The 27,995-nt window shown below is 52.6% G+C and overlaps 1 protein-coding gene and 1 pseudogene across 2 annotated transcripts; one reads left to right on the top strand and one right to left on the bottom strand.

The window, feature by feature from the left end:
• Position 1: 1 nt before the first annotated feature.
• Positions 2 to 10,239, top strand: LOC308041200 (acetyl-coenzyme A synthetase 2-like, mitochondrial; annotated as a pseudogene). The gene is made up of 14 exons: positions 2 to 598; positions 1,984 to 2,080; positions 3,304 to 3,503; positions 3,978 to 4,153; positions 5,047 to 5,199; positions 5,990 to 6,137; positions 6,558 to 6,695; positions 6,894 to 6,986; positions 7,387 to 7,499; positions 7,994 to 8,120; positions 8,801 to 8,928; positions 9,462 to 9,525; positions 9,853 to 9,974; positions 10,063 to 10,239. The product of its transcript is annotated as an acetyl-coenzyme A synthetase 2-like, mitochondrial (transcript).
• A 1,057-nt stretch (positions 10,240 to 11,296) lies between these two features.
• On the bottom strand, positions 11,297 to 26,506 carry ABCD4 (ATP binding cassette subfamily D member 4). Its single transcript, XM_080345668.1, has 19 exons — positions 26,441 to 26,506; positions 26,192 to 26,316; positions 25,959 to 26,086; positions 25,603 to 25,742; positions 22,355 to 22,471; positions 21,939 to 22,064; positions 21,042 to 21,092; positions 18,351 to 18,445; positions 17,255 to 17,376; positions 16,311 to 16,402; positions 16,057 to 16,146; positions 15,582 to 15,790; positions 15,201 to 15,292; positions 14,954 to 14,990; positions 13,655 to 13,704; positions 13,335 to 13,387; positions 12,898 to 12,974; positions 11,597 to 11,712; positions 11,297 to 11,434 (listed from the first exon to the last, which is right to left on the bottom strand). The coding sequence occupies exons 1-19, from the start codon at positions 26,470 to 26,472 to the stop codon at positions 11,339 to 11,341; spliced, it is 1,848 nt and encodes a 615-aa protein (XP_080201794.1). The 5' UTR covers positions 26,473 to 26,506; the 3' UTR covers positions 11,297 to 11,338.
• Positions 26,507 to 27,995: the final 1,489 nt, after the last annotated feature.

The following is a 27,995-nucleotide window of genomic DNA, read 5'->3' as shown; positions in this document are numbered from 1 at the left end:
CATGAAGGTTATTTTCAGTTAAATATTTCTACAGTCCACCCTTTTGCCCTCCCTTAAAGGGATTGAATTTCATTTTTCCCATAGTGCTCTGGGAGAGAGGAGGGGAGGAATGAGTCAGAGGAGAAGGGGTTCCCTGCACGGGAGAACTGTTTTGTGTCCAGTCAGCCCAGGGCAACATAGCCCCAGGACCTCACAGGGGCCTGTCTTGGGCAGGTCAGGTGTCCCAGGTGGCTGTGAGGGCTCCAGGCATCCATCTCCTTGATAAAAGGCAGGTGCCCTGGTATGATGGCTAGGCTGCTGGTCAGGGCTCTCTGCCCTAAAGCTCTTCCTTGGGGTCCCAGATGCTCCCTTGGGTCAGTGGCTTCCCGAGCCTGGAGCCATGGGCCCCTCACTGCCTACATGCCTGAAGCCGTCGCCTTTCCCAGACCCAAGGACCACCAAGGCTTGTACAAGGTGTCGGTGGAGCAGGGGGACGCCTTCTGGGGAGCACTAGGGAGAAGCCGTCTCAACTGGATCACTCCCTTCCACTCTGTCCAGGACTGCGACCTGCGCCAGGGCAGGGTCTCCTGGTTCCTCGGTGGGCAGCTCAACGTGGCAGGTAAGGAGGGAGACGGACGTGGGAGCCCTCTAAGTGCCTGTGGGTGCCTCTCTGCAAAGATCTTTGGCCCTGGGAGCAGACTGCAGGAGCACAGAGTTAAAGGGTTGGAGTGAGGAGGACGCTCCAAAGGTCTAGTTGGTCCTGCAATGGCTGTAGTGTAGTGATGCAGCTGGTCCTAAGGGAGCAACTGGCTCTCGCTGGCGGGGCTGCACCTGGATGAGGGTGTGCTGGGAGCCAGGCTGCTCTCCCTCAGCTCCTATGGCTCACACAGTAGCTCAGCAGTTCCATTCTGCAGGACCACAGGCAACAGCGCTGGACTCTGTGCATTCAGCAGGCAGTGCTGCACTAGGCTGTCCCTGCGCAGTGAAGGCAGTATGTATCTGCAGAAAGCAAAACGCAGGAGCAATGGGTGGTACTGGAGGTCCCCACAGCCATGCGAGGCTCTTCTTCTGTGGGCTGGGGCTACCAGGGGAAGACATAGGGGCTGGTGACACTGTGTCCTGCTTACAGTGCTCTTGGTCCCAGTGTCCAAAATACAAGACAAGACCTCAGAAATCATGTCCTACACAGTCTATTTGGGTAGGAGAGCAGTGGTTATTTGCCTTTGGGATTTGAGGTCTTACTGTTCCCCCTTCCGTGTGTGTTTCTTTCTCTACTGTACAACTACAAATGGTGAGGAGAAAAAGGCATTTTGGTATGCAAACTGGGGCTGCTACACCATCCCATGACCTCAGTAGCGGGTTTGAGGAAAACAAAGAGGGGAACAAGGCTTCTGAGGAAACTGCAGCTGCCAGCAATGTAGGAAACTTTTCACAGAAGAATTACAGCCAAAGCCTCAGCCTACTATGTCCCTGGAAAGCCAGGAGCTGTGCATGCCTGGCCCATGGTCTCCTTCATCTTGGACAAATGCACCCTCCAGCCTTCCTGTGCAGAGCTTTGCCTCATCCTACGTTTGTTATTTAGGAGCATAGCCACTGAAAATCTGCCCTTAGTACATGCCAGAGGCAGCTGCAAGGCAGTGCTGGGTGGAGTCATGGCTGAGTTAATGTTTGCCAGGCCCTCTGAGGCCACTGGGGATGTGACCTCCAAAGCAACTTCAAGCACTTTTTGTTCTGGACTGCATTAGGTTGCAATTAACGGGGAAGCTGATAGTGGGGATTGGTAGGTATTGGAGTGCTGAGGAGTGTAATGAGCTTGGGGTGGTGCTTGTGGTCTGCTGGCTGGTATCCACAAAGGTTATTCCAGTGGATGCACAAGGCTGGTACTGGAGAGACTCACACACAGCCCTGACTCTGATCTGAAAATGGGGCTGCCAGTGCTGGCTTTGCAGGAGGTAAGAGGTACTGAAGGTTGCTCTGGCAATCAGGCTGGTTCATCTTTTCCAGTGAACTGTCTGGATCGACATGTCCATGTAGCCCCAGACAAAGTGGCCTTAATCTGGGAGAAGGATGAACCAGGAGAGGAGGTGCGGGTCACGTACAGGTCAGTACTTACCTCTAAGCATATGAGACATGTCACAGCGTGCATGAGGACTGCACAGGGCTGATCTGCTGATGTGCTTCACGTGAGGGGATGCAGCATTTTTTTGTATAGATAGATCAACAGTATGGTGGCTGTTGGCTTGCCTGTGCTGATCTGAGACTTCAGCCTACACCCTGATTAACCCTTCGGGCCCGAGGGGTCCCTACCCGGGTGGGCAGGCAGATGTAAGCCCCTTGAGGCAGCACCGCAATGCTTGTAAGTAAGATCACATGGGAAAGTCACACATGTGCCTTCCTAGCAAGGTTCCTGGTGTCTAAACTTGGAGGTGAATGGTCTGCAACAGAGGCCAGATTCACAGCCACATGGGTGCTGGGAGGTCCTATGCTCATCCACACATCAGCAACACTGCTGGGTTTGGCTCTTTGTGGGGGCTGCCTGTCCAGCCTTGCTAGGTTGGTCTGGGCCCCCCCCACCTTCCAGCTCAGTTTGCCTGCTCTCCCAGTCTCCACTGCAAAATCCACTTAAATTCCTCTGCACACAGAACAAGTCCCTCTGTCCTCTCTGGCTCCAGACCTCACACGATAAACGTGACCATCCACCCCTGCCAATCTCCCTGCATGGAGAGCCCTTCCATTAAATGAGTCACTGACAGCCAAGCCATGGTTTCTGGGAGGGATGCTTCTCAGGAGAGGCATCGTTTTGCTCACTGCTTTCCTACAACTGCGGTTCTCGCTGGTGGGCACAAGCTCTGGAGAACTTGACCTTGTCAGCTTTAGCAAAGCACAAGGCTCTGTTTTCATGGGGGAAGTTATCAGACTCCCCCTGTTTAGCCTCTATCCTTGCAGGGCACTGTGTTTCTTCAGTTGTATGGGCTGATAAGAAATGTCATTGGGAAAGTCAGCTGAGGTGGTGTGGGCTTGCTGAGCCAGATAAATTGCCAGTGGCCATTGCTGGCCCTATGGCTTGCTCCTCATGCTGGCCAGAGAGAGTGTCAGGCTCTGTACAGAGGCCATTCTGATTTATTTATTTTCCATAAATAATGGCCCATGCTAGTGACTGTCTTCTCCTTCCCACCGATATTTTATAGTTCTCCCATGGACTCTCAGTGTTGGGGGTTAGGGTACACAGGGATGTAAACTGCACAGCTGAGCCCCCTCCATCTTTATGCACACTGGTGAGATCTGCGAGAAAGTCTCTAACTGTGCCATTGCTTCTTTGGGCAGGGAACTGCTGGAGCTGACGTGCCGCCTGGGGAACACCTTAAAACGTCAAGGGGTGAAACGTGGTGACAGGGTGACAATCTACATGCCCCCATGCCCACTGGCGGTGGCTAGCATGCTAGCCTGTGCCCGCATCGGGGCTGTGCACGCTGTGGTGTTTGCTGGGTTCAGCGCAGAGTCCCTTGCAGACAGGATCCGGGATGGTAAGAGCCAGTAGGTAACAGGGATGTGTGTTTCCCTTGGGGGACAGTGTCGAGCTTGTTGGTTTGGCAGCTGGGGAGGCTCAGGGTTGCGCTGATAGCAAAACTTTCCTAAGTAAGACTCCCTGGACTCAGTGAGGGTGGCCTGCCATGACATGTGGCCATAGAGCAGGGATTAGCACTCCAGGAAACCACACAGGCTCACTAAATATTTTCCAGCCCATAGGATGGACTGGTTCTCTCTCTCCTTCATCCAAGGGACTGAAGTGGCCTAGGATACAGAGTCTCCTCTGAGAGGGTGCAACACAGGCAGGAATGAATGACAAAGATGCAAAGCTGCTGTTTCTGCTAAACGGAGGGCATGAGTAACAGGGGCTGGGAGACAATGGGAGAGGTGCAGGGTCATGGCAGAGCCAAACTGCTCTGTGATGGATGAAGAGAGGCAGAGCTGCTTATGTGGTTCTTCTGCCTTTGCAGCCCAGTCGGAGACAGTGATCACAGTGAACCAGGGGCTGAGAGGTGGCAAGGTTATTCAGCTAAAGAAGACAGTGGACCAGGCTGTGAAGCAGTGCCCAGAAGTGAAACGGGTTCTGGTTTCCATGAGGACTGATAGCAGGGTTCCCATGACAGCCATGGATGTGCCGCTGGAGGAGGTGAGAGGCTGCCCAGCACTACTGCTGCTTCCCATGGGCAATGTGCCTCGTCTGGGAGCAGGGACAGAGCGTGGAGATAAGGTCCTGGCTAGCCATGACAGTTTTTCGGGTGTTGACATGATGCAAGGACGTTGTCCTGCAGCAGTAGCAGCTGGAGCTGCACTCAAGTTCAGGAGAGTCTTGGGAGCCATCAGGAGAGGTAACTGGTGGCTGTTCCTGCACACCAGCCCTATACTGTCATGGGCAGGCAGTGCAAACCAGGACTAGTAGCAGGGTGGACCAGGGTCTAGAAACACCCCAGGTGTGGGCTGACATGTGAGTTCAGCCTTGTACAGCCACTGCACTGTCACACACGGCTCTGCTGGCAGACCTGGCACCCCCTGTGAGTGCCGCTGGCAGCTGGTGTCCACGTAAGCAGGCAGAGAGGCTGCTCATGCGCTCTTTATCCGTGGCACACAGGATGGCCAGGCTGCCAGCATGGAGCACTTCTTCTGAAGAGGTGAGCCCCTGCTCTGTGTTTCTGTTAGCTCCCTGGGGCTGCAGAGAGGTCTCTCTGCCTCTGCTCATCCCATCTGCAAGCAATCAGTGCTAGAAAGCCTTCTTGGAAGAATTCTGTGCTGGTCAAAGCAGCAGCAGAGTAAAAATAGCTGCCTCTTACTCAGCAGGTCTGCTCTGGCTGACGACAGCATTTGCCAGCTCAGCACAGTGAAAGAGAGGTCAGGATGGGGAGCAAGGGGGTGCAGGTGGGGAGGTGGGGGGGGGACAGTATGTGGGGAGCCGGGTAGTGCAGGTGCTTGGAAGATGCTCAGGGGAGAAGTGCACATGTGGATGTAGGGACAACACAGGGAAGCCTGTGAGAGCCTGAGAGACAATGGCTGTGCTCTCTCCTGCAGGAGATGATGAAGGAGGATGCACACTGTGAACCCGCTGTCATGGACAGTGAAGACATGTTGTTCCTTCTCTACACATCAGGCAGCACTGGCAAACCCAAGGGCCTAGTTCACTCCCAAGCTGGTTATTTGCTGTTTGCTGCTCTCACGCACAAGGTAACAGAACCCAGCCACAGAGTGCTTGTGAGCTGGCAGTTCATAGACAGTGCAGGGAATAGAAGTGGTGTCTTGTTGCACCATGAGATCATCTTTATCCAGAACACAGTCTCTGGGAAGCCCTCCTAGAGCATCAGCCCAGTAGAGCACATCTGCCTACAGGTAGTGGGGAAGAGCAACACATGCTCAGAAGCAGGGCCTCCCAAAAACTTACTCCTTTGAGCTCCTCTGCTGGGATCCTTGCTGAGCTCAGGGTTTTCCTGAGGGTTTATGGTGCGTTTGGAGCCTAGTAGTGCCTGTGGGTGGCTCATGGAGGCCTCTACCACACTGCCTTTGCCTACAACTCCTTGCCTTCAATGTGGTCTTGTGGGTGTGGAGGGTCCATCCTCACCCTGAAAGTTCTCCTGCTTTGATACTAGAGGATACTTGGATCAGCCTTGTCTAGACACCAGTAGAAGGAAGAAAGGGCTGTAGCTTTCTCCTTTGGAAAAGAGAAAATTTGGCTGTTAGTTTGTTTTGTTTTGTTTTTTTGGTCTCTCTTCCTTCCTCCTGCACCTTCATAAAGCACTCAATATTTTATTTTATTTTTTTTTCTGATAATATAATACTACTATGATAATATAATAAAACTCTGCAGGAAGAAGGTGTCCCTGCAGGGATGGTGTGAAGATGGAAGGATGTAATAACATTATGGCTAAGTGAGGGTACACTGCTCCTGGTTGTCCCCCCTGCCAGGAGGGCAGGCCCAGGTTGTCCTTATCTCCCTCACTGCCTCTCCTCTCTTGAGCAGTATGTGTTCGACTACCAGGACAGAGACATCTTTGGTTGTGTGGCAGACATTGGCTGGATCACGGGGCACACCTATGTGGTCTATGGCCCCCTCTGCAATGGCGGCACTACAGTCCTCTATGAGAGCACTCCCATCCATCCTAACCCTGGTGAGTGAGACAGGGTCTAGAGGGAGCTGGGGTGCCCTGTGCAGGGTGGGCAGCTGGCGGCTCTATGCCAGGACACAGACAGCAATGCTCCTGCCTCCGCAGGAACAGACTGTGGGCTGTGCCCAGCCGAGAGCTGCAAGGGGAAGGGACTTTTCCTCTGGTTAGGAAGCCACTGCTGCTTCTCTTGGGGTGAAGTTGTTTCTCCCTGTCCCTCCCTGCAGCAGGAAGAGTAGCAGAGCTAGGTCATGTGGTAGAAAAAGGGTTGCAGCTGCGCCTGGGCTGCTTTAGTCATTCCCAGAGTGGGGTTAACTTAGCTGAGGGTACAGGCACTGCTGGAGAGCCCTTCCTCTCACCTCCTCTCCCTCTCTCTTGGTCTTGGGGGTCCTGTGCAGATGGTTACTGGCTTTGTTTCCATTCCAGGCCGCTACTGGGAAACAGTGGAGAGGTTAAAAATTAACCATTTCTATGGGGCACCCACTGCCATCCGCCTGCTCCTGAGATATGGCGATGAATGGGTGAAGAAGTATGACCGCTCTTCTCTCAAAGTGCTTGGCTCAGGTAACTGCTGGTGGCATGGGCTGGAGCAGCACATCCTTGAACAACAGGTTTTGCCTCTTCCCACAAATGCCAAAAGTAACAGCACATGAGAGTAGAAAGTGGGCAGACTCTCCTATTTGGGGGGTGACTCCATGAGCAGGCCTTGGGAAGCTGTGTTTTTGACCTGATCTTTCAGCTCTGTTGTCTTTCCCCTTGCAGTGGGGGAACCCATCAACAAGGAGGCGTGGGAGTGGTACTTTCGTGTGGTCGGCGAGACACGGTGCCCAGTAGTGGACACGTGGTGGCAAACCGGTGAGATGTGTATGACCCCTTGTTTCAGCTCTGCTCTCCCAGGCTGTAGGAGTGACTTGCTGCTTTGTTGGCCAAGCGGGAACGGTTGTTACCGGCACTCTTGTATGAGCAATGCCGTAAGGGGCCATAGGCACCAAAACACGAAAGAGATAAATGGCCTTTAAAACTATCCCAGAGAAACACAGGGGAGGTGGTGGTAGGGAGCTGATCTCTGCTGAACTAAATGAGCAGGATCATCCTTCTGCAAAGAGCCTTTTCCCGCTCTCCAGCAAACCCAGCCTCAACCTGTGGTCCAGCAGCATGCAGCAAGGGCCAGGGCAAAGGCTGTTGGCCAAGCAGTGCTACCTGGCTTTCCTCTTGCCCCTGACTTTGATGAGCATTACAGCTTCTTTTTCTTCAGAAACAGGAGGCATCTGTATCTCACCTCGTCCTTCTAATCCTGGAGCTGAAATCCTTCCAGGCATGGCTATGAGACCTTTTTTTGGGATCAGCCCCTCCCTCTTGGATGACAAGGTACATTTTTAACCTGCAGCCCCAGCAGCAGCTTAGCTCACTTTACCCCAGGTGCTTGCAGACAGGTGTGGAAATCTGCAAACTCCTTTCCTGCTCACCTCTGCTAGATGGCCACCCTCTTTACCAGAAAGGGACTACCAGTAAAGCTGTTCTTGCACCTAGTGCAGAAGTCCAGTTGTTTTCTACCTTGCTCTGTCCTGACAAGATGGGCTGTGCTTGGGTTCTCTACTGGCCTTTCCAGGGTGAGGTAGCTGGGCAGGGACAGCCAGCCTCCCTGGATGAGCCCTGTGTCCCAGCACAGCAAGCAGCTGGTGGCAGACCTCCTCTGGGAGAGACTGGGCCTGTCCCCTTGGGGCCAGGGGCATAGGACACCCCTCACTGCCTTCCCTGGCACTGCCATCACAGGTTGTTACTGGACATAGTGGTAAAAATAGGCAATGACTAAACAACCCAAGTACCCTCAGCCATGGTTACTAAACGTAACTATTTTGCAGGGAAATGTCCTTCGGGAAAACAACATCTCTGGAGCCCTGTGCATCTCACAAGCCTGGCCAGGTATGGCACGAACCATTTACAAAGACCACAAGAGATTTCTGGAAACCTACCTGACTCCTTATCCAGGTAAGGAGACATTGTGGCAGGTCACGGCAGAAGTGTTTGGTTTGGTACCTCTGGGTCTGCTTGCTGGCTTTCTGCACAGGGCAGGACTTGGGAGAGCTGGCACTGTTGCTTCATTCTTTACACTCCCCACGGTGTTGAGGGCCTTCATCTGTCCCTGCCTGAGACCTCATCACTGCCATGGGAATAGGCTTCTGTCACTCACTTTCCCCATTGGATCACATGTGGTTTTATGGCACTGGATTTTTCCTTCTGCCTCCAATGCCCTCAAGCACAGAGAGGCCTCTTGGTGCATCTCTTGCAAACCCTGTTGGCTCCTGTCGCTCATACAGAGGCACTGAGCAAGCCCAAGTGTGTGTCTCCATGTGAAGCAAAGGGGTCAAGCAGCAGGACCACAGGTACCTCCGCTGGGGCAAAGTGTTCCCAGCCCGTGGTGATGAGGCATGACAGGCATTAGCACACTGCAGAATGAGGAAAGGCGCCCAGTGACAGAGCAGGTAGCAACAGAGGCAGACGACTAATAAGGAAGGTAGGCACCTTCACCTGGAGCAGCTGAGAGGAAGGAGCAGAGCACATGAGCCCTGGTGTCAACAGAGGAGAAAGGTCAAGGTGAGAATGTGACTGGTGAGTAGCTCACAAGCTCACGGTAACAACTGACGATGGTGTGGTTCTGGCCCCTGCAGGGTTTTTCTTCACTGGGGATGGCGCGTATCGTACCAGTGAGGGCTACTACCAGCTGACAGGACGGCTGGATGACATCATTAACATCAGCGGGCACCGGCTGGGCACTGCAGAGGTGGAAGATGTTGTGGTAAGAGATGTGGGTGGGAAGTAAAGCCATTTGAGGGGGCAGTGAAGGGGCACTGGTGGTGCCCAGGGAAGCCTCTTGGAAATACCCAGAGAGAAACACGCTGCTGCTGTAGCTTCAGGGAGCACTGCTGGACAGATGGCCTGCCTGCAGGAACAGCTTCCCACCCTCTCCCCTCCCTTTTCACTCTGCAGCAAGAGAGGTACAAAGCCTGATATGCTCGATGCTGTAGGCAGGCAAATCCCAAAGCATCCATGGGCCAGTAAAGGTTGTGGGACCTAGTGGAGCAATCTGGAGGCGCACAACAGTGTCTAGAAGGTACAAGCCTAAATCAGCCAGAGACAGGGGGAAAGACTTGTCTTTGCAGACCAACCTGCTAAGGCAAGAAGGAAAAAGGGCAGAGGCCACCTGAGGCCCTTTCCTATTGCTCCACATTACTGTGGGCTGCAGCAGCCAAGCCAGGGCAGGGCGGGTCCCAGGTGGCAGCCAGACTGCTGAAAAGTGCTGAGACAAACCCTAGCCCTGTTTTCTTCCAGAATCACCATGTGGCAGTGGCGGAATCTGCTGTCATCGGCTACGCACATGAGATCAAGGGAGAAGGTGAGACACTTGCTTTCCTGCACTCAAAATGCCTGTCCTGGGCTGTTGCAATGCAGTGGGAAATAGCACTGTCAAACCAACCACTGGTAGCAATGCTGTGCCAACACCCTCGAGTGGGGATCTTGACACAGCCATCACAAGCTACACTGCAACCAGTTGGGCTCTGCATGAGGTGCAAATGCTGTGGTCAAAAGCACTTACAGCTCATGGTACTGAGTATTCCCCAAGGCCACCAGCAGAGAGGCAACTCTCCTGGCAGTAGGTCCAGGCAGCCTCTCAGGAAGACCCTGCACACACTGCCCAGTAACCCCATGGTCCTTCTGCCAGGAGCCTACGTGTTTGCTGTGCTGAAGAAGGGCAGCAGCTACACGCAGGAGACTCTTGCTGCTGAACTACGGGAGCTGATCTCCAAGAAGATTGCAAAGTATGCAGCTCCAGAGTACGTTCAGGTAACGCCTGTAGGCTGACCCAGCACTCACTCTGGCAGCCTGGTGAACCCCCTTCCCTCAGCCTTAGCTCTGCTCCTCCCTGTTACAGGTCACGCACCGGCTGCCAAAGACACGCTCGGGGAAGATTATGCGTCGGGTGCTAAGGAAAATTGTGGAGGGCAAGGCCAGTGACCTTGGTGACATAACCACCCTGGATGACCATGAAGCTGTGCAGCAGATCATAGAGGGACACAAGCATCTGGTGGAAAGGCAGAAGAGCTGCTAGCTTGGCTCTGTTAGCAGCCACCTCCTGGTCCACTGCAGAACTGGGGACACATCCAGAAATATCAGTAAGCAAATGGTGCTCAGTAAGTTCTCAGGGGCTGTTACCTCCACTGCAGTCTCAGAGCGACCTCTGCACAACAAAGACCCTCAAAACCTCTGTCTTCACACCCCTGTGGGAGGCAGGGAAAAAACCATGATACATCATAGGCAGAACAGTAAGGGGAGACCAGCTGTGTTTCCTCCCTAGAGGAAAGACCCACAGAAAGCCAAAAGCCCTCAGTGGGTTCCTTGTGCCTTGCAGTAGCTGTGGCAATAGCAGCAGGGAAGGATACTACAGGCAGCCCTGGATAGGTATATTACTCCTACCCTGCTCTGCTCTTCAGCAGACTAGTCTAAGAGCACCGCCGATATTCAAGCATCTCCTCCAAAGCAAACCCCAGAAGGAAAAGATGCAGCAGCCAGGTTAACTACTGACTCTTCTCCATAAACATTATTGGAAAACAGGCCCTAGATTTTAATACAAAAATGTTCCTTAGACCTGTAACCCTGTGTCATAAGGAGAGCAGAGACATGTCCTTCTCTGTGCCAGCCATCTCCTTCCCTTACAGTTCATCCCTTGGCTCCTGCTGGGGAGCACAACCTTCGAGACAGCCACTAGTACAGAAGCCTGTTCTGCAGAACTGTGTATCAAAGAGACGGAGGTCCCAGTGAGGCACAGAGGGCAGAACAGGTGGCTGTAGCCCAGCCTTGCACCACTGAACCATGCACAAGTGGAGGCTCCTCTGGCCATTGCTTCTGCAAGCTCCATGAGGCAGCATCTTCTCTTTGGGCAGCCTAGCAGCTCAGCCCCTTCCCCTGTGAAAGGCAGGGAGGTAAGAGAAGGGGACTGGGAGAAGGGTGGCATAGATGTGTCTGCTCCTGGCAGAATCTCACACCACAAGTTCAGACTTGGCCCTGCGTCCACCAGCAAATTGCAGAACTGGTCTTGCACTGGATGAATCCCTTGTTGACAGCTGTTGGCTCAGCAGCCCCACGTCTGCTATGCAGAGCTCTCTCATGCGTGTGCAGGATCTGTGGCTGGCCAAACAACAGCATGCCTTTCAGCATCCTTCTCCAGCTGGGAGCCGCTTCATCTTCTCGCACCGGGTGAGCTCCCATCTTCCCTCCCCATGAAGTTTTAAAATCCATCTGTGGAACTGCAATTCAATAACGCAATGACTGAGGGATGTCTCTGTGAGGTCATATCTTCCCACCCTGAGGGTCTCCAGCCTCAGTCACTCCTCTCTGCTCGCCAGGGACCCTCTCTACCTCCCCCTGGTCTTCCCACCACAGCATGGAGTGCTGCCTCCCCATTGTACCTTTTCCAGGCTGGCCCTGTGTCCCACGCTGATCAGTGTCATGCCCAGCTGAAGGCACACATGGTACAGTTCATGCTCCACCTCTTCCGTCAGGGCACTGGTGGCTTCATCTAGCACTGAAAAGAAAAGCCATAAGCCCCACAAATGCCCTTTCTTCCCGAGTGATCATCTCTCTCTGGGCAAAAGACGAGCAACTGCTGCGAACATTTCACATATTAACCAAAGCTCACCAAAAGCATCTACAAAAGACAAATGAGGAGAAGCCTAAGGACCCTGATTTTCCTCTGGCACAGCTAGTGTCAGCCAACGGGGAAAGTGCCCTTCCCCACAAGCCCTCAAATCCACTCAAAGAGCGCAGCTGACATCTTCCTCTCTCTCAACAGTTGCCAGCCACTGCCTCACCTCCACTGCTGTGAAAGCCAAGACGAAACCCTCCCAAGGTGGGCCATGCCCCAGAGCACCAGGCTGAGCAGGAACCTGTGCACCACTCCCACCCAGACCCCACCTAGAGCAGCCAGGATGGCCTGGGACACCTTCCTGCCAGTTCAGGGTAAATCCTACAGATGTGGAGCAGAAAAATTCAATTTGTCTTACATAATCTCTACAGCTTTTAGCTTGCAATCCACAGGTTCCTTCTGCCCAGACAGCACCGAGCTGTGCCGCTTCAGGGGAAAGAGAGATACTTACATGTGGCTACTTGCTACTGACACTGGCTCTGTTCACCCACACCCACCCTGGCCCTCACAGCAAGTACCCCAACAGCCCCTGCAGCCCCCAGCCATCACTAGCCATCTAGATGTGCAAAAGGAATTAGCCCCATCTGCAAATGGGCGCTACTTCTGAGATCTCTCAGGATCGTTTTCCCCATCACTCCTCGTCTTCTTTTGCTGCGTTACAGCTAAATTTCCCACATTGCTTCCACAACCCTATAGAGGTTCACGAGCTTCAGCTACGGCAGCTGACACCCTGCTCCCTAGCACGCACACTTCTTTGTGGCAACTCATGAGCAAGCTGACAGGGGGCTCCCTAAGGTGCCATTGGACCTGGACTGAGAACATAAATCACTGGTTCCCTAAGAAGGGAATGTCTTATATACAGCCTCTTGATTTACCACCCTCCACACAGATAACAAAATGTTTTCAGCCCTGAATCCTCTGTGTGCTACGCTGCTAAAGTAATGGCCAAGATGAAGCATATTCCTAGCAAAGAAGCAATTTCATGAACTGTCTCTGCACCAGCTTCTCTACACCAAGGGCACCACCTTTGTTTTTTCCTCTATTCTTTCACAGTCACTCACTCACCTGCATATTTTGGCTGGAGGTAGAAGAGCCGTGCAAATGAGAGCCTCTGCATCTCCCCTGGGGACAGGATGTCACACCTGCAGCAGGGTCAAGATTCAAAATGTCCCTCGACAAAGACAGCTTGTCTGCTGATGAGCTTATGGTTGCTGATATTGGAGATCCCAGGAAGGAGCTGTCCCTTGTGTCCCCCATGCCCCCACCGTGCTGGGACCGGCTTCACACCACTGCGCACAGTCAGCTGCCTGCAGAGCAGCATGGCTGGTGACTGTTGGCATTGATGCTTGGGCATGAAGGCTTTGCCCCTGTACACTGCCCACCTTCCCCAGGACACAGGTGGAAACAGATGTTTGTAAGTCCAGCAGCCATGTGCATCTGCTTGGAAGTGTTCCCCACCAAAAGGGATCACCCGAATTCAGGCAGATGATGAGCTCCCTTACCAGTTCCAGTCCACCGGCTCGTCCAGACCTCCAGCCCTTGCCAACAAATCAGTCTGTAGAGAGCACAGGAGACTTGTGAGCACAGCCCCAGCCCTGTCCATAATCGCCCCCTTCCTCCTACTCTCTCTTTTCCTGCTTGAACTGAAGTTGCTCTGTATCCCTTCTCCTCTTCCTGTCCCACAGACCATCCTGTCCCAGTTGCAGACAATGTCCCTGTATGTGTGCAGTACACAGTTACGCTGTGCTGCCACAAAACTTCATTGCCTCTTCCTTCACTGGCAGTACCAGGCAAGACAGCAGCAGCTCTACCGGGGACTCACCAGCCCAACCAGCTCCAGGAATCGCACAATTCTCTCATCATCTGCAGATCCTAGGGGAGAATGCAGTAAAGCATAAACAGAGTCAATGTGTGCTGAGGCCACAGCTGCAAGGAGTTGGTGGGGCAAGAGGGAAGATTTGGAGGATCTCCTGAGGTCCAGTGTAGCTGACTATATGAGGTTCTGAGCTTTGGCACACAGAGCTCCCAAAGACTGACCTTCCCTAAAAACATTAACTGTGCCTGTAAGCAGCATGCCAGGAGGCAGCTTGGCTCCACAGACACACCTGAGACTTGGCTCAGTCCATGGTCACAGGTGGACACAGCCTGAACACAAGGATCCAGGCCTCAATTGCCAAGGCCCTGCTCACCAGCCACTGTCTGATGGCTGACTGCCCGCTGCAGGCAGCAGAGTCATGGGAGCAGTTGCTCACGTAACAGCCAGCAAAAGGAACCTAAGTGGCAGTGGGAAAAACCTCAGGGTGAACCAGCTGTGGACCAGAACATACTCTTACGCTGATACAGCTGCTACAGAAGCTGAGCAGAAGGGCTGTGCATCTGCCATGGACATCTCTGAAGCTGCTGAAAGACCACAACAGTAGCTGATGGCTGCAGTTACTCTCTGCAAGACTGTGACTCTCAAGTGTTGGAAAGCAGCACGTAGCACTGTTTCACTCAGACAGAATCACAGAATGGTTGGGTTTGGAAGGGACCTCTGGAGATCATCTAGTACAACCCACCAGCTAAAGCAGGTTCACCTCAAGTAGATTGCACAGGAAACTTAAACCTGGACATCTGTGAGCTGCAGCAGAGCACATGCATGGTCTGGCTTGGGAAGAGGGCAGGGAAAAAGGTCTACATAGTCTGACCTCAACAGCATGCAAGGCCCTGCGACATCATTTGAAAAAGGGGAACAGTGGAAGATGGAGCTGGATGGAAAATGAGACAAAGGCAAACATGGCTTGCCCAAAGACAGGTTGTATTAGACAGGCCAGATGTATCCCTACACCAGGTTTAGAGGGCAGCAAGGTGCCTCGACATATACCAGGTCTACTACAACACGGAGAGCACAGCCAGACTGTCCTCACAGCATCAAGAGAACATGTTCTCTCTGAAAGGGAGGGAATGCAGAGCTGACTTTAACATACAGTAAGGTAAATATTCCAGGGAAAAGCAGTGAGCAGCTAAAGAGAAATGAATGAGTGCTCCTGATGAGGCATGGTAGGGGAGAAGCTGCACTGGGTACAGGACAGGGAGCTGACACCACAGGGTTGGCTAATTGCTCTGATAGATTTCCACTTACCTGAAGCTGGATAGATCTCCTTCAGGGGATAGATCACCTGCTTAACAGATAAAAAGAAACTGTATCAGAGGGAGCTGGATATAGCCCATCAGAGATGCAACAGTGGTGGCATGAGTTCAGGCATGAGGGAAGGAGCAGCCACAGGCATCCTCCCTTCTGCAGGCCTTTCTGCAGCACACAGGTTTGCAGGACACGACCATGGCTGGGAGCAGAGCTGGAGCCGGAGCAGAACCAGCCCTGGGCTCACCTGCTCACGCAGGCTTCCATCTGTGAAGAAGGGCCGCTGTGGCAGGAACACCACACCCCGGGGACCAAAGCAGGTCAGCATCTTGATGCTCCCTGCACAGAGACACACATCAAGCTGGCAGAGACAGCCAGCAACTCCTCACCACCCCTTGTGCAGTCCTGCCCCACGGAGTAGCCATCTAACCCCAGAACAGGGCACAACAAGGCAAAGCAATGAGAGGCAAAGCAGAATATGCAACACAGAGATGGGTGGCTCCAACGCATCAGCAACACATTCATCATCACAAGGTGGCACTGGCCTCACAACCCCACACTGCCACCTTCCAAACTCGGGGCAGTCCTGGTTGAGGAAGAGAAGGCTGAGGCAAGCAGCAGTCCTTACCCCGTGTGCTCTCCCAGAGTCCCCCCAGAGCCCTCAGGAGAGATGTCTTCCCTGTGCCAGTGTTCCCCACAATCATCACACTGTTCCCTTGTGAGATCCTGAGGCTCAGGTCCTTGATCAGCTGCTTGCCAGAGGACGGCACCGAAAGTGTCACTCGCTCCAAAAGGAAAGCTGTGTCCCTTGGCACTGGGTCCTCTCCAGAATGGCTGCTGTACCACCACCAAGACAAAGGAGAAGAGATCTGAGGGTAAGTGATCATGCTGAGGTTGGTAAATATTAGGCACATCCCTTTGCACCTTAGACCTCCTGTGACCCTGTGACAGCAGCCTCATCCCACACACATCCCAAATGTCAGACCACGGTGAGCACTGCCTGCTCGAACCAACGGCAGGCAGCACGCTGTTACATCAAGGGCCACCTCCATCCCGTGACAACCCGACACTGCAAGGCAGCAAATTGCTGAGAGGAGACTCACTTGTCCAAATCCCAGCTGGCTTTGGCTTCTGAGTAGTTATCATTTTTTTTTCTCCCAAGGCTCAGCAGGGTTTCCTGCAGTTCTCCAATCCTGGACAAACAAGAGGCTGCATGAATGCCAGGGACAACTCCAGCAGCCACCTCACAATATCCAACCTTGTCCATACTCTCTCACAAGCCAATATTTCTCATTTATTTAGCACAGACCTGTGCAGGGTCTTGTCCCACACTTCCCTCTCTTAGAAAGAAGCTCACCTGTGTGTGTAGCCAGCTACATCCGTTATGGTGCTGGAGAGATCTATGAGCTGGCTGAAGCAGCCAATGAGGTAGATGGAAACAAAGGCGTTCTGGGGAGAAATCACACATCAGAGCAAAGGTCAGCACTGACCTGGGGCATGGCTCTTTCCTCCATGGCTGCAAGGAAGCAGCCAAGGAGTCCAAACATCTGGCCACATCAGCAGTCCCAGCAAGATGAAGGAGGGGTGGAGAGTTACCCAGGGCAGTGGGAGTGACGATGATGACTATATTCAGATGGAGCAAGGCTTCCCTGCTCAGTACAGCAGTTTTTGCCAGGTGGACACATCTCCTGCCACCCAGGAATGGTGTTTAGAGAGTGTCTGCTGGCCAGCCCAGGGCCCAACATGCTCACCCCGTCTAAGTCACACAGACCCACGCCACCAGCCCCACACCAGCATTGTACGTGGCCGAGAGCAGAGTGTCTCAGCCCACAGTGCCCACTTTGCTATTTTTAGCTCTGCATCCTCTGTCACAAGCCAGTTTTGAGTACCTGGGAATGAGTCAGGTCAGGAAGGCAAACTCAAGCCAGCTCAGCCTTGCACGTGGCCAAGTTTACCATGGGCAGCAGCCCAGGGCATGACCCCAGACCAGAGCACTGTGCAGACCCAATCCCCACCCACACCACTGAAAGCCAGAGGCTTTCTGACCTCCTGTTTTTTTGTTTTAGACACAGAAGTATGGGCTAGTAAACTCATAGGGGTACCCTTGACAGCTCTCACCTCCAGGTTAATCATACACCAGCTGGCTCCAAGCTCCCATTTTCATGCCACCATGGGCAGGGACAGCCTAACCTGAAGGTCAGTCACTGAAGGTCATCCAGCCCCAATGTCACCAGCCGCCCAGGAAACCTCCATCTTCAGTGCACACTCACAACGGGGTCTGGGAGGTCACCCTTAGCTCACCTTGCTAACCAGGGCGATGAGCTCTGTAGGACTCAGGTCACTGTAGACCCCAGAAAAGATGGGAATGGCAATGACCACATAGCTCAGGATGCTGCCCAGGTAGTCAAAGGTGTTGATCCCAACTGGGTAGAAGCACATTGAGAGAAGACAGTGAGTTGTGGTGGGAACCTCTGTCCCAGCCAGGCTTAAGTGCAGCCCATGAGCCCAGTCAGAAGACCCACGGACTTGCCTCAGTCCTTCACAATGCACTGGAACAAAAGAACCAATTTCACAGGACAGCACAAGCACCAGGCTAAAAACTCATTTGTACAGCCAAGAGAACTTTGGGGCAAGCCCCCAGGTAGAGAAACATCATCCAGACACACAGCTCAAGAGCCACGATGGGGCAAAAGCCACTTTGCCTGCTCGTTTCTACTCTTCAGGGGCCTGGCTGACCCCCAAAAAACAGAATAGAAGGCAAAAAGGAAGCCCGGGGCGAGATGGTTGGCCATGAAGTGTGACTTGGAGCACAGGACAAGCAGAAAGACTGAAGATGCCAAACCGTGATAGAAACACCTGTGTACAGGACTCTCCATCCCTTATGTTTCTCAGAAGGTCACTACGCTGAGATGAGGAAGAGCTGTCTTGACAGTGGTCATTTAACACCCAAACTTGGAGCTACTGACAATGGAAGAAGGAGATTTTCAAAGGACAACTATGCTCAAGGGACAGAGTCTATAGGAAAGAATTTCCATAGCTCCCAACCACATACACAGTCTTCTCCTTTCCCAGAGCCCAAGCCCTTCCCCTTCTTCCTGGCCATGAAATGCCCGTCCCACAAAGAGCAGGGATTCCTGCAGATTCCTCTTTTTGGGCTTACATAATCTGACTTAGTTTGGTCCTTCACAGCTTCACTCTCTACAAGGCTTTTTCCCATCAGGATTGCCATTTAGAACTGCAAGAGGCACCTTGCTCACCCTCGGGGCTTTCATGCAGCAGCAAGAGGTGGAAGAGGAACACCCAGCACTGCTGCTCTAGCAGTTGTGTTCCCAAGCCTGTGGGCCACCACAACAGAGCTACCACATGCCCCACTTCACCCCCCAAACTCCCCACTCACTGTATAGCCACAGCTCCTTGCACATTAGCTCTCTCTGGGTCTGCAGCAGGCTCTGCAGCCTCCGGTCCGTGCGCATGTGCTCCACTCGCCCAGCCCTGTAAAATAAGATCGCAACATGCTATAGACTTCTTGTGAGCACTGCAAAAAGGTCAAAGCATGGGCTCCAGGACTGAGTCTTGGCAAGGATCTGGCACTGTAGCTTCCAAGCAACAGCTCTTAGTTAAGCAGTAACTGAACACCCAAGAGCACATTCCTGAAGAGCTTCAATTAAGAAGCTCAAGGAAGAAAGCATCACTGCAAATCTCTCTCAGAGCCTGTGGGTGCTGCTGTTGCATACAGAAGGAGGTGAGGCAAGGCCCTGGCCTGGGGCTATGCACACCCAAGGTCTCACACACTTCCCAAGCAGAGCCTGGTTGGAACAGAGGGAGCTGGAGCTAAAAAGCAGAGGGCAGAGGCAAGGCCAGGAGATGACAGCAAGCCAATACTGGCCACACAGCCAGCAGCCCCAGTCCACTCCTTCCCAACTCAGAGAAGTGGGACACAGACCAGTTCCAAGCTGTGCAGCCCTCAGTGCAGGTGACTCCAGCCCGCCAACCTCGTCTTTCCCAGGCGTATCCTGCGGGCATCAGGGGATTGTCCATCACTGCAGCTAGCAGCAATGGCCAGGCTGAGCTGGTTGCAGGAGGCATATCTCAGCTCCAAACAAGGGCCCTCAGCAAGTGTGGCAGCTCCTTCTGCTCCTTCACCAGAGCTGGGCTGCCCTCAGGTGGCAAAATGCCGAGAGAGCTCCAGGCTCCTGCCTGCTGCAGCAGCTGCTGCCCACGACTCACAGGGGCCCAAACAGGCAGGGCCAGGAGCTGCACAACAAAAACACAAATTAAGATTTCTGAAGAGTCTCAGTTCTAAAGATTCTGAGTTCTTAGAAAAATACATTTTATTTCTCAAAAGTACATGGGGTTAGAATTCAATTTGGCATTACTGCCCTACAACCTGTGTCAGGTGACTGCTGAGCTACAATCTTCACTGCTGAGCATTCAGAAAGGACAAAGCCTTGGACACAAGGAGTTAAAGGTGAGGAAGGCAGCGGAGACTAGAGCTACTACTTCTTTTGCAGATGCACAGATTGCTGTATTGGTTTCTGCTTTTCCTCCCATTCAGTTCACTTTTAAAGCAAGGTTGCCAAAGGCTTAGAAACCAAAGAAGTAAAAAGGTGACAGTGCTCAGGTTTTGGTTTGGTTTTTTTTTTTTTTACTAAAACCATAGTTAGGCAGGTGTAAGAGCACAAGCTCTCACAGTTTTGACAAGCTAGAGAAGTCCAGCAATCAAAACCAACCAACCAACCACTCTACCACATGCTCCTCCTCTTGCAGGATTCTAGGAATGCAACCTTTTAAAAATTTAATTTATTTTAAATTAAGATTCATACCATGAAAATGGCTGGTTTTGTGCAATTCAGTTAAATTCTAATTTCCCACTAAGCAGAGCTTTTCCAGTAATGAACTCTACTGAAGTAAGACAATCTGTTTTCTGATATAACAATTCACTTTCCATTTTCTACTTAGTAATACAATAAAAATCTTCAAAATTAGGAGAAAAAGTACTGCAGCTTAAACAAGGGCTTGTAATTAGAGTATCTTCTCCATTAAGAAAAATTATCATCAACCAATAAAAATCAACCAGTCCACAAAGAAATAACTCAAACTTGCCAATGCAAACCAAGATTGATTTCAGTTATTTAAATCAGAGTTTCATGCCTGTCAGTATAAATCTTTATGAAATTGGTGATTTTAAATCAAACCACTTTGGGGACAGAACCACAACACTTGAAATGCTCAGTCATTACAGCATGAAGGAGCCAAATACAGATGACAGGCAGGGAAGACCAGACAGGACAGCTGGTGCTTGCTTAAATTCCTGGAAGAATTGTGATTTCACAACACGCAGGGCAAAGGCAGACATGTGACAAGAGAGGAGAAACTACCTCCTGCCACTGACCAGGCAACCCAACACAAGCTACAGTAAAATCGCAGCAGTTTTCCTGAGTTCTAGCCATTTCTGGGACACACTTTAAAGGCTCCAAGCAGCAACCCAGCAAACTTCAGGGCATCACTAAGTGAAGAGGTGCTGTTGGGCTCCTGACTGTGTGTTCAGCTTTGTGGTAAATGTCACTGGGCAAATTTGGAGAGTGGCAGAACCGTGTTGGGAGGGTCAGGGCACAGGCTGACCTAGAAGAGCAGCAGAGGCAAGGAGGACAGGCAACAGCCAGCCTACACACAGCAGACACGCAAGTTAGCAGCAGCAGGATGGGGCCAGCAGCAACCTGAAACAAGTCCCCTGCGGGAACATCCTAACAAGGAGACCCCAAGCAATCTCCCAGGTAAAGACCACAGCAAAAACTAAGCAATGGTCTCAATGAATCTGTATCAGGCTCCCGGGGATGTCAGAAGGGAGGCAGACAAAACATCTCCAGCTGCTGTGAAGTATTTCTGCAGATGATGCACAGAATGCAAAGGAGAACAGTGTCAGGGCTGTAGGACCCTACAAAAGCCCTGCACTTGCAGTGGGATGGAGGGGACAGAAAGCTCCAGCTGCACAAACAGGATATGGACTCCTCAGAGATACCTGAATACAAGAAGGATGCCCTGAGCTGGCAGGATCTCTGCAAGGACAAAAGAAATGAATGCTACTAACCTGTAGAAAGCAACTGTTTCTGCATTGACACGGATCTGCATGTGCTTGAACCTGGACAATGAAAAAAAAACATCATTAGGATCACACATAAATTCCAAGTGAATTACGTAGCCAACATCCTTGCTAGAGGAAACCTCTCTTGCATTTGTCAGATCAATGATCTGAGGCATCTCTTGACAGAAATATTCAGTCTGGTCAAAAAGGCACTGGAGAACAAAGCTTAGCACAAGGTAACATCACTCTGGGCTGCCAGCTCAGTGGCATATTCGTTTGGTATCCTGCATCTCTTCAGCCTGGGGGCCTCCTGTTTGCTGGCCCAACATGTCTACAATACAAAATCACCACAACCGACTGCTCTGGTCTGGGCTTCCTGTGCCACACCAGCTTCTGCTGCTGGATGCCCAGGGAAAGCAGCTGCTGAGCACCTGTCATACACCCCTCCAAGCTGGCAGAGGAAGGGGAGGAGATAAGTTACAGAGCATATGGAAAGACTGTGCTGTTTGGGGTACTTCCTGAAGGTGGTAGTGAACCAGACACCTGATTTCTGTCAGCAGATACAGTCCACTGAACTTGCACTTGCACCCAAGGAAACCCCACGTGCAGTTTTCTTCAGCACATCCAATGCCACAGCAGATGCACAAGCAACAACGATCATTAGTCAGGCAGCAGCAATGAGGAGACTGAACCAAGGGCACCGCCTGCCATGACAGAAGGCAGTGAAAAGGGTGGCTCAGTACAGAAACTTTGGGGGAGCACAGGGCAGGCAGGTTTCTCTGAGCATGGGGAAAGTCATGGACAAGAGCAGTAGCGGCATACATAGCACTGAACAGGGACAAAAATGCAGCTCTTGCAGGAAGTGCCAAGAGGCAGTGAAAATGCTGCTCTGCTGGGACTCACCTGAAATCCCCCTCCAGCTTTTCCTGCTGCACAAGTTTAGACACAATTGGGCTCATCAATATCTTGTTGACGATAGTCCCAATGATGAAATACCCAAAGATGCTCACTGGGCCTAGCCAGCCTGTGCTACAGAGGAGGAGAAAGAGAGGTCAGCTAATAATCCAAGCAAAAGGACAGCCGAGCACTCTCAGGCTCAAGAAGTCAGAGCCCTTAACTGTCACCTCTTTCAGCTTTCACAGAGGTTTGGGGGCCAGTACTGCACACCCCAGCATCCCCAAGGTGGAAGTGCTTATGGAGTACAGAGACCACTCACCCACATATACAAGCATCTGTCAGGGGAGTTGCAACATGGGTGCCAGGCTCCAAAAAAGAGCATAGCAAAGAGGTGTGAAAACAGGGCCAGGAAGGGTCCTTACCTGTGGAAGCACTGATAAGTGTAGTAGGCCAGTGTAAAGGGTGAGATGATGAGCTTGCTGGCCATGGAGCTGAGCTGCCTGCAGAATCTCTCCACATCTTGGCTGATGCGCTGGTCCCTGCTCAACACAAAGAACCATCGACACCATTAAAGCCCAAGACTGAGAACCAGTTGGTGCAGGATGTAGCAACTCCCTAACATGGCACAAGCCACACTGTTAATTAATTGCCTGAACTTAGGGTGGCTGGGGGGGGGGGGGGGAGGGGGGGGGGTCAACAACCCTGCTGGGAGTGACCTGCAGTTGCGACTCCCATTCCCCTACAGGAGATAATTTCCATGAGCCAGCAGGACCCACCCAAGGGCCTTCCTGGAACTGAGGAAGAACAGCTCCTGCTGTTAACTTCACCATGTTCCTTGTATTAATTCCTTGTTCCACTTTCAACAACACTGGTCCACTCTGTGCTAAAGGTCCTCTCCTGAAGCCACCCCTGTACTACCGAAAACTACTGACTCTCCTAAAACCTTCAGTGCTGGTGCTGCATCTCAGGCACCAGAGGTACCAGGACCAGCTAGAACACAGGTCAGGCCTTCGCCAGCTGTTGGATATTTGCAAATACCTTCCTCAAAGCCACCCTTCCACAGCAGCTGGTCCCTTTGCTCTGCATGGAGTGCCCTCTGATCCCTTTGGTGTAAGGAAGAAAGCACTTCCACCCACACATCCCACAAGAACAGGCAGCACCACACCAGGCCTTCTCACCCCAGCAGCGGCAGGCATGTGGGTGACAGACCCTCAAGTCCCATCCATCCCACTGCCGAGCAGCAGATGAGACTGGGGATTTCAGCATATAACAACTCCTTGTTACCTCATCTGTCTGGAGCACCTGGAGAGCTTCAGATTGATGCTCTATGCACAGGCAGAAAGGCCATGACTGTGACTGCTGGAGTCCAGAATGAAGAGCAAGGCTGGACTCCTGCACAGCCACTGGCACAGATACCACATGGACATTAGTCTCTCAAATCTTTCGCAGTCCTGGAACATCAATATGTTTACTTTTGAGGCAGCTCTCACCCTGACTGATCTTACAGTCATCATTTTTCCTTTTCCTCAGACTGTAATTGTTCACATAAAGTTATAATTTAACTCGTACTATAGACACATTGCAAGATATTGCTTTTTATGAGCTATTAAGCAACATATAATCTTAACACATAAACAACAACTCAGATGCCCTGCTAGGAACCACAAGTGTTTGTATGCCACTCAGAACCCACTCCTCATTCCTTCTAGATGGATGACACCATGCATCTAACACCCAGCTTGGTTTGCACTGCAAAATGGGACATCACTTTGTCACTCTACTTCATTCTCTAAGTACCTGGTGCACAGAAGAAGTTCTCATCAAGGAATTGAAAGATAAAGACAATTTTTGCTGTGGTATCAAAAAAGACACTGAGGTTTGAGCAGAAGCAAGGTGGTAATGAAAAATACTTTGCAGAAATCTCACACATTCAGTCTACTAAGGTCAGGAGAGCTGGTTCTATCGCCACAGGGCATATAGACCCAGCTATCCCATGCATTTCACTGCACAATACAAACACATTCCCTGGTTAAAAATAAACCTAAGCAGGATTGTCATGTGGTGAGGGGCCTCTGTCCTCCCCTTCCCACTCACAAAGGAAAAGAGCCATGCAGGAGCTTCTGGCCATGGCCAATGTGCTACAATGCCTGGGAAGCACTGCACGCCTTGGTGACAGACATGGCTTTTTAAGCTTCCCTCGCAACTTCATAGCACTGCAAAATACCATCAGAAATTAACACTTAACAAAGGTGGGAATAACTCCAACAGCTTCTGTAAAGTGCAGCAGCGTCATGAAGCTGTGATTTCATGCTTGTCAGCAGGGCTGTTTGACCCAAACTAAGCCCTCTCCTTGCTTGCTGCTGCCCCTGCACATGGTTGGTTGCTCTGACCCAGCACTGGGGCCACAGAGGCAGCCAGCAAACGGGACTGGCTAAAAAATGGTACAGACAAAAACCACCTGAGAGATCCAGCATGATTTCACTGTGCAGCCACACAGACCAGCTGTGCCATGAAGGCACAGGGACAGGTAGCCAGGAGCACTGGGCAGCAGAAGCACAGAGGCTTATTCAGTTCCTCAAGGTCATCACTACGAGCAAAAAGGTGGAAGTTCCCACAAGACAGTCACTGCATACAGAGACCCGGGGCTTGGACTCCTCTGATGCCACCGATGTGGGAGATGGCACCAGTGCAGTGAGTAGCTTAGGGGTACCCCTTCCAGGGGAGGAGAGTTTGGAGTCTCAAAACAACTGTAAAAAGCCACACAATTTGGAAAACAAGTTATCTCCTGGTTTCTAGTTGTTCAGCAAGAATTTTATAATAACTTATTTAAATTCTGGAGGGGGAAAAAAAACTTCTACCTCTCACATGATATCTAATGTAGGATCTTTAACTCTTCAAAGTGCATAACTATGACAGCAGTGCCCTGTGTGCAAGGACAGGCTGAAGGTCAGGGTCAGCAGGCAGTTGTGAGGATGGGAGATGTTCTACCTTCGCTGCACAGCCCGGGTAGACCAGGACAGCGCATGAAGTAAAATTGCAGGGCGTTTTGGTTGTGCTGGGCTAAGCAATGAGGGACTGAATACTCCTTCTCTCTCACATTTCAAATCACTCCTGATATTTCCTTCCTGGAACAGGAAAGGGGAAATGCAGCCTTCATAGAGTGCAAAACAAAGCCCATCATGGACCTGGCTCCCATGGGTTATCAAAACCACTAAAAACCCAGCTAAAGAAAACTGCATTCAGCTGGAGACTCTGGTGGCTGAAGCTCAAACACAACAGGGACCATCCTAACACGCTGGCTATGTGAAAGCAGGGAGTGGCAGTAGTCCCTGATTCAACCAGGCCCTTTGCAATCTCACACTGAATGTCAAGGGTTGAGTTTGCAGCAGACAGCATGCTTTATAGCAGCAAGCCATCCCTGTTCTGTCGGGCCTCCATTTTCCTCGCAACAAAAACATCCTAACCCTAAAAACATCACGACCAGCAGTCACGAAGCTCCCAGCAACAGCTACCAACCTCCAACTCAGGGCAGATGAGGGTATTTGTGCCTAGATGGCAAAAGCTTCTAGGGCTCAATCCCCTACCCAGAGACACAGAGAAGCCAGGAAAAGGCATGGAGCAGCCCAGGAGAAGCCAAGCAAGGGGCTGAGAAAAGCCACGGGCAACCTACGGGTTATCGATGTCCTCACGCAGCACGTGTAGGCTGTAGTAGACCTGGCCCTGGAAGTAGCAGCTGTGGAGGTATTCGGTGAGGGACTTCCTCCAGCTCACATACATCATGTTGCGGATAAACTGGTCAAAGCTTTTTAGCTGGAACGAGGGCAAGGAGACAGACAGGAAAGGATGAGTGAGTAGAACGAGCATTTCACAAAATGAAATAAAAACTAATAGTTTGTAGCAGTGATCTGTCCCACACATGGCTACCTAACGGGCAGACCTAGATCCTTCGTTACCAGGATCGTGCCAGGAGCCATGTGTAGTGTCCCCTTCCCCTCCCAAGGCTCGGGAGCCTCTGGCCTGTCTTACCGTGGAGTTCGCCACGATCAGAGTCAGGGCAAGGGCAGTCAGTGTTCTGAACCCGGGGAAGTCCTTGTTCCCCAGGACCTCGTAGTACTGGCTGGGGATGACGCCGACCTGGTAAATAACCAGCTGCTCTGGAGGGGAGAGAAGGCACGGAGGTGACGGACCGCGGGGCGCGGCACAGGGGGCGCGGGGGGGTGTGGAGCAGAGGCGGGTGCGGCCCCCGTGCCCAGGCTCACCCAGCAAGGCCACGCAGAGGAGCGTCAGGAACATGAGGGCGGCCGGAGAGGGCCAGCCCGGGAACAGCACGGCCTGCAGCCGCAGGAAGCGCCGCACGAACAGCCCGTCCAGCCGGGCGCCGGGCCTGCAACAGATGGAGACGCGGAGACCGTCAGTGAGCCCGCCGCCCTCCGCCCCGCCGGGACCCCGGCCGCGGAGGCGGCCCCGAGCTCACCCCTCACACACCGCCCCGCCCGCCCCGTCCTCACCGGCCGCCAGCCCTGGCGCTGCCTCCCGCCATCAGCGCCCGGCTGGACCCACCCGGCAAAGCCCCGCCCCCCGGGCGCTACGACAGGAATATCCATCACCTCTCCTCGCCGGGCATGGGCCCCGCACCGCCCGCTCGGGCAGGGGCCGCCGAGCGCTTCCGGGGGCGGCATCACCAGAAAGACCCCGCCCGCCAGCACCGCCCCGCCCGCGGGCCGCCGAGCCGTAGCGCCCCCTAGCGACGCGCTGCGCTGCCCGCGGGACACGGCGCCCCCTGGCGGCAACGGGACGGGAGGAGCGGCCGCCGCCGCCCGGGGCGCCGGGGCGTCCTCGCGTCACTCGTCGCCGCCTCAGCGCCTGCCTGCTTGCACAGGCGGCCCGCTGCGTGCAGCAGCGCGACCTGCTCCTCGGGAACCCCAGCGGCTGAGGGACAGTCCCCGCGGGCAGCTGGCATTGCCCACAGGGGACACGGGAAAGGAGGCGCTGGGCTGCTTCCTGCACGTTTGGGTTATTTTGGGGCTGGCGGGGACATTTTGGACGGCTTTGACAGGACACACAACTTGTGGTGGCCTGTGTCTGCGGGATATTTCTCAAATCGAGACCTTGCGATGAGGCAGCGATCCCCAGCCTGGCAGTGAATGGCAGCATGTGCTCCTGCTCTGCCATGTGAAAGGGAGGGTAGGGAGAAGCCCTGGGCAGGGGGTGAGAAAGGCTTAAGAAAGCAGCAATGGGCTGTGCCAGTGCATGGACCCTCTCTGGCTTCCCAGCAATCCCAAGTTTAACACAGAAACTGACTACTTTGTCTAGATTTGGGTAGTCACCCACACTCTGGGTTATGAAATGTTTCAGCATAAGCAAATTTCTGGACAAGTCTGTTGACAGGAGACAAGGGATCCCACAAGCTGGAGTCCTTTCCTTCCTTGTGTGTCTCTCACATCTGCCATCGTGCTGACACCAGTTCTTCTGCAGAGCCTTTGGACTTCTGCACACACTCTGTCCCTCTTCGCATACACGAAGTAGCTTAGATCGCCTGCCTCTCAGCCCTCTTTTCTCTTCTCTCATCCTCATCTCCCTTGTCTTTGCTCTGCTGCTACCTCCTTAGGGATCTTGGCACTTCAAAACACAAAATCAGAGTATATGCGCTCAGAGATGAAAGAAGATGCATCAGTCTGCTTCCTCAGTAAACGGCACTGTCCCTAAGCTATGTCCCTTTCTCCGTGCCCTCACCTCCCTTCTCTCAGCTCTTTTACTGCTGGAATTCACAATGCTATCAGTTCGACCTAAAGGTTAAGCTCCAGAGGGCAGAGATTGGCCCTCTGAAAACCTAACCTCAGCGATGACTAATTTTTATGTTAAAAGGATCGTGGTTTTTTTCTTTCAGCTGTTGCATCAGACCTGGGTGACAGTTGCTCCAGTTGCTCCTAGGCAGTCACATCCTCTCAGTACTGCATGGCAGCCATGGCAATTGTATGTGTCACCATGTCAGTGGTTACTGGTACTGAATTGAGCCCTCTGCTCCCTTGCCCACCTGATGGCAAGGGGATATTCCTCCCCTTC

Source organism: Nesoenas mayeri (genome assembly GCF_963082525.1).
Source record: "Nesoenas mayeri genome assembly, chromosome: 5".
NCBI lineage: Eukaryota > Metazoa > Chordata > Aves > Columbiformes > Columbidae > Nesoenas > Nesoenas mayeri.
This window is presented reverse-complemented; position numbering and strand designations above follow the sequence as displayed.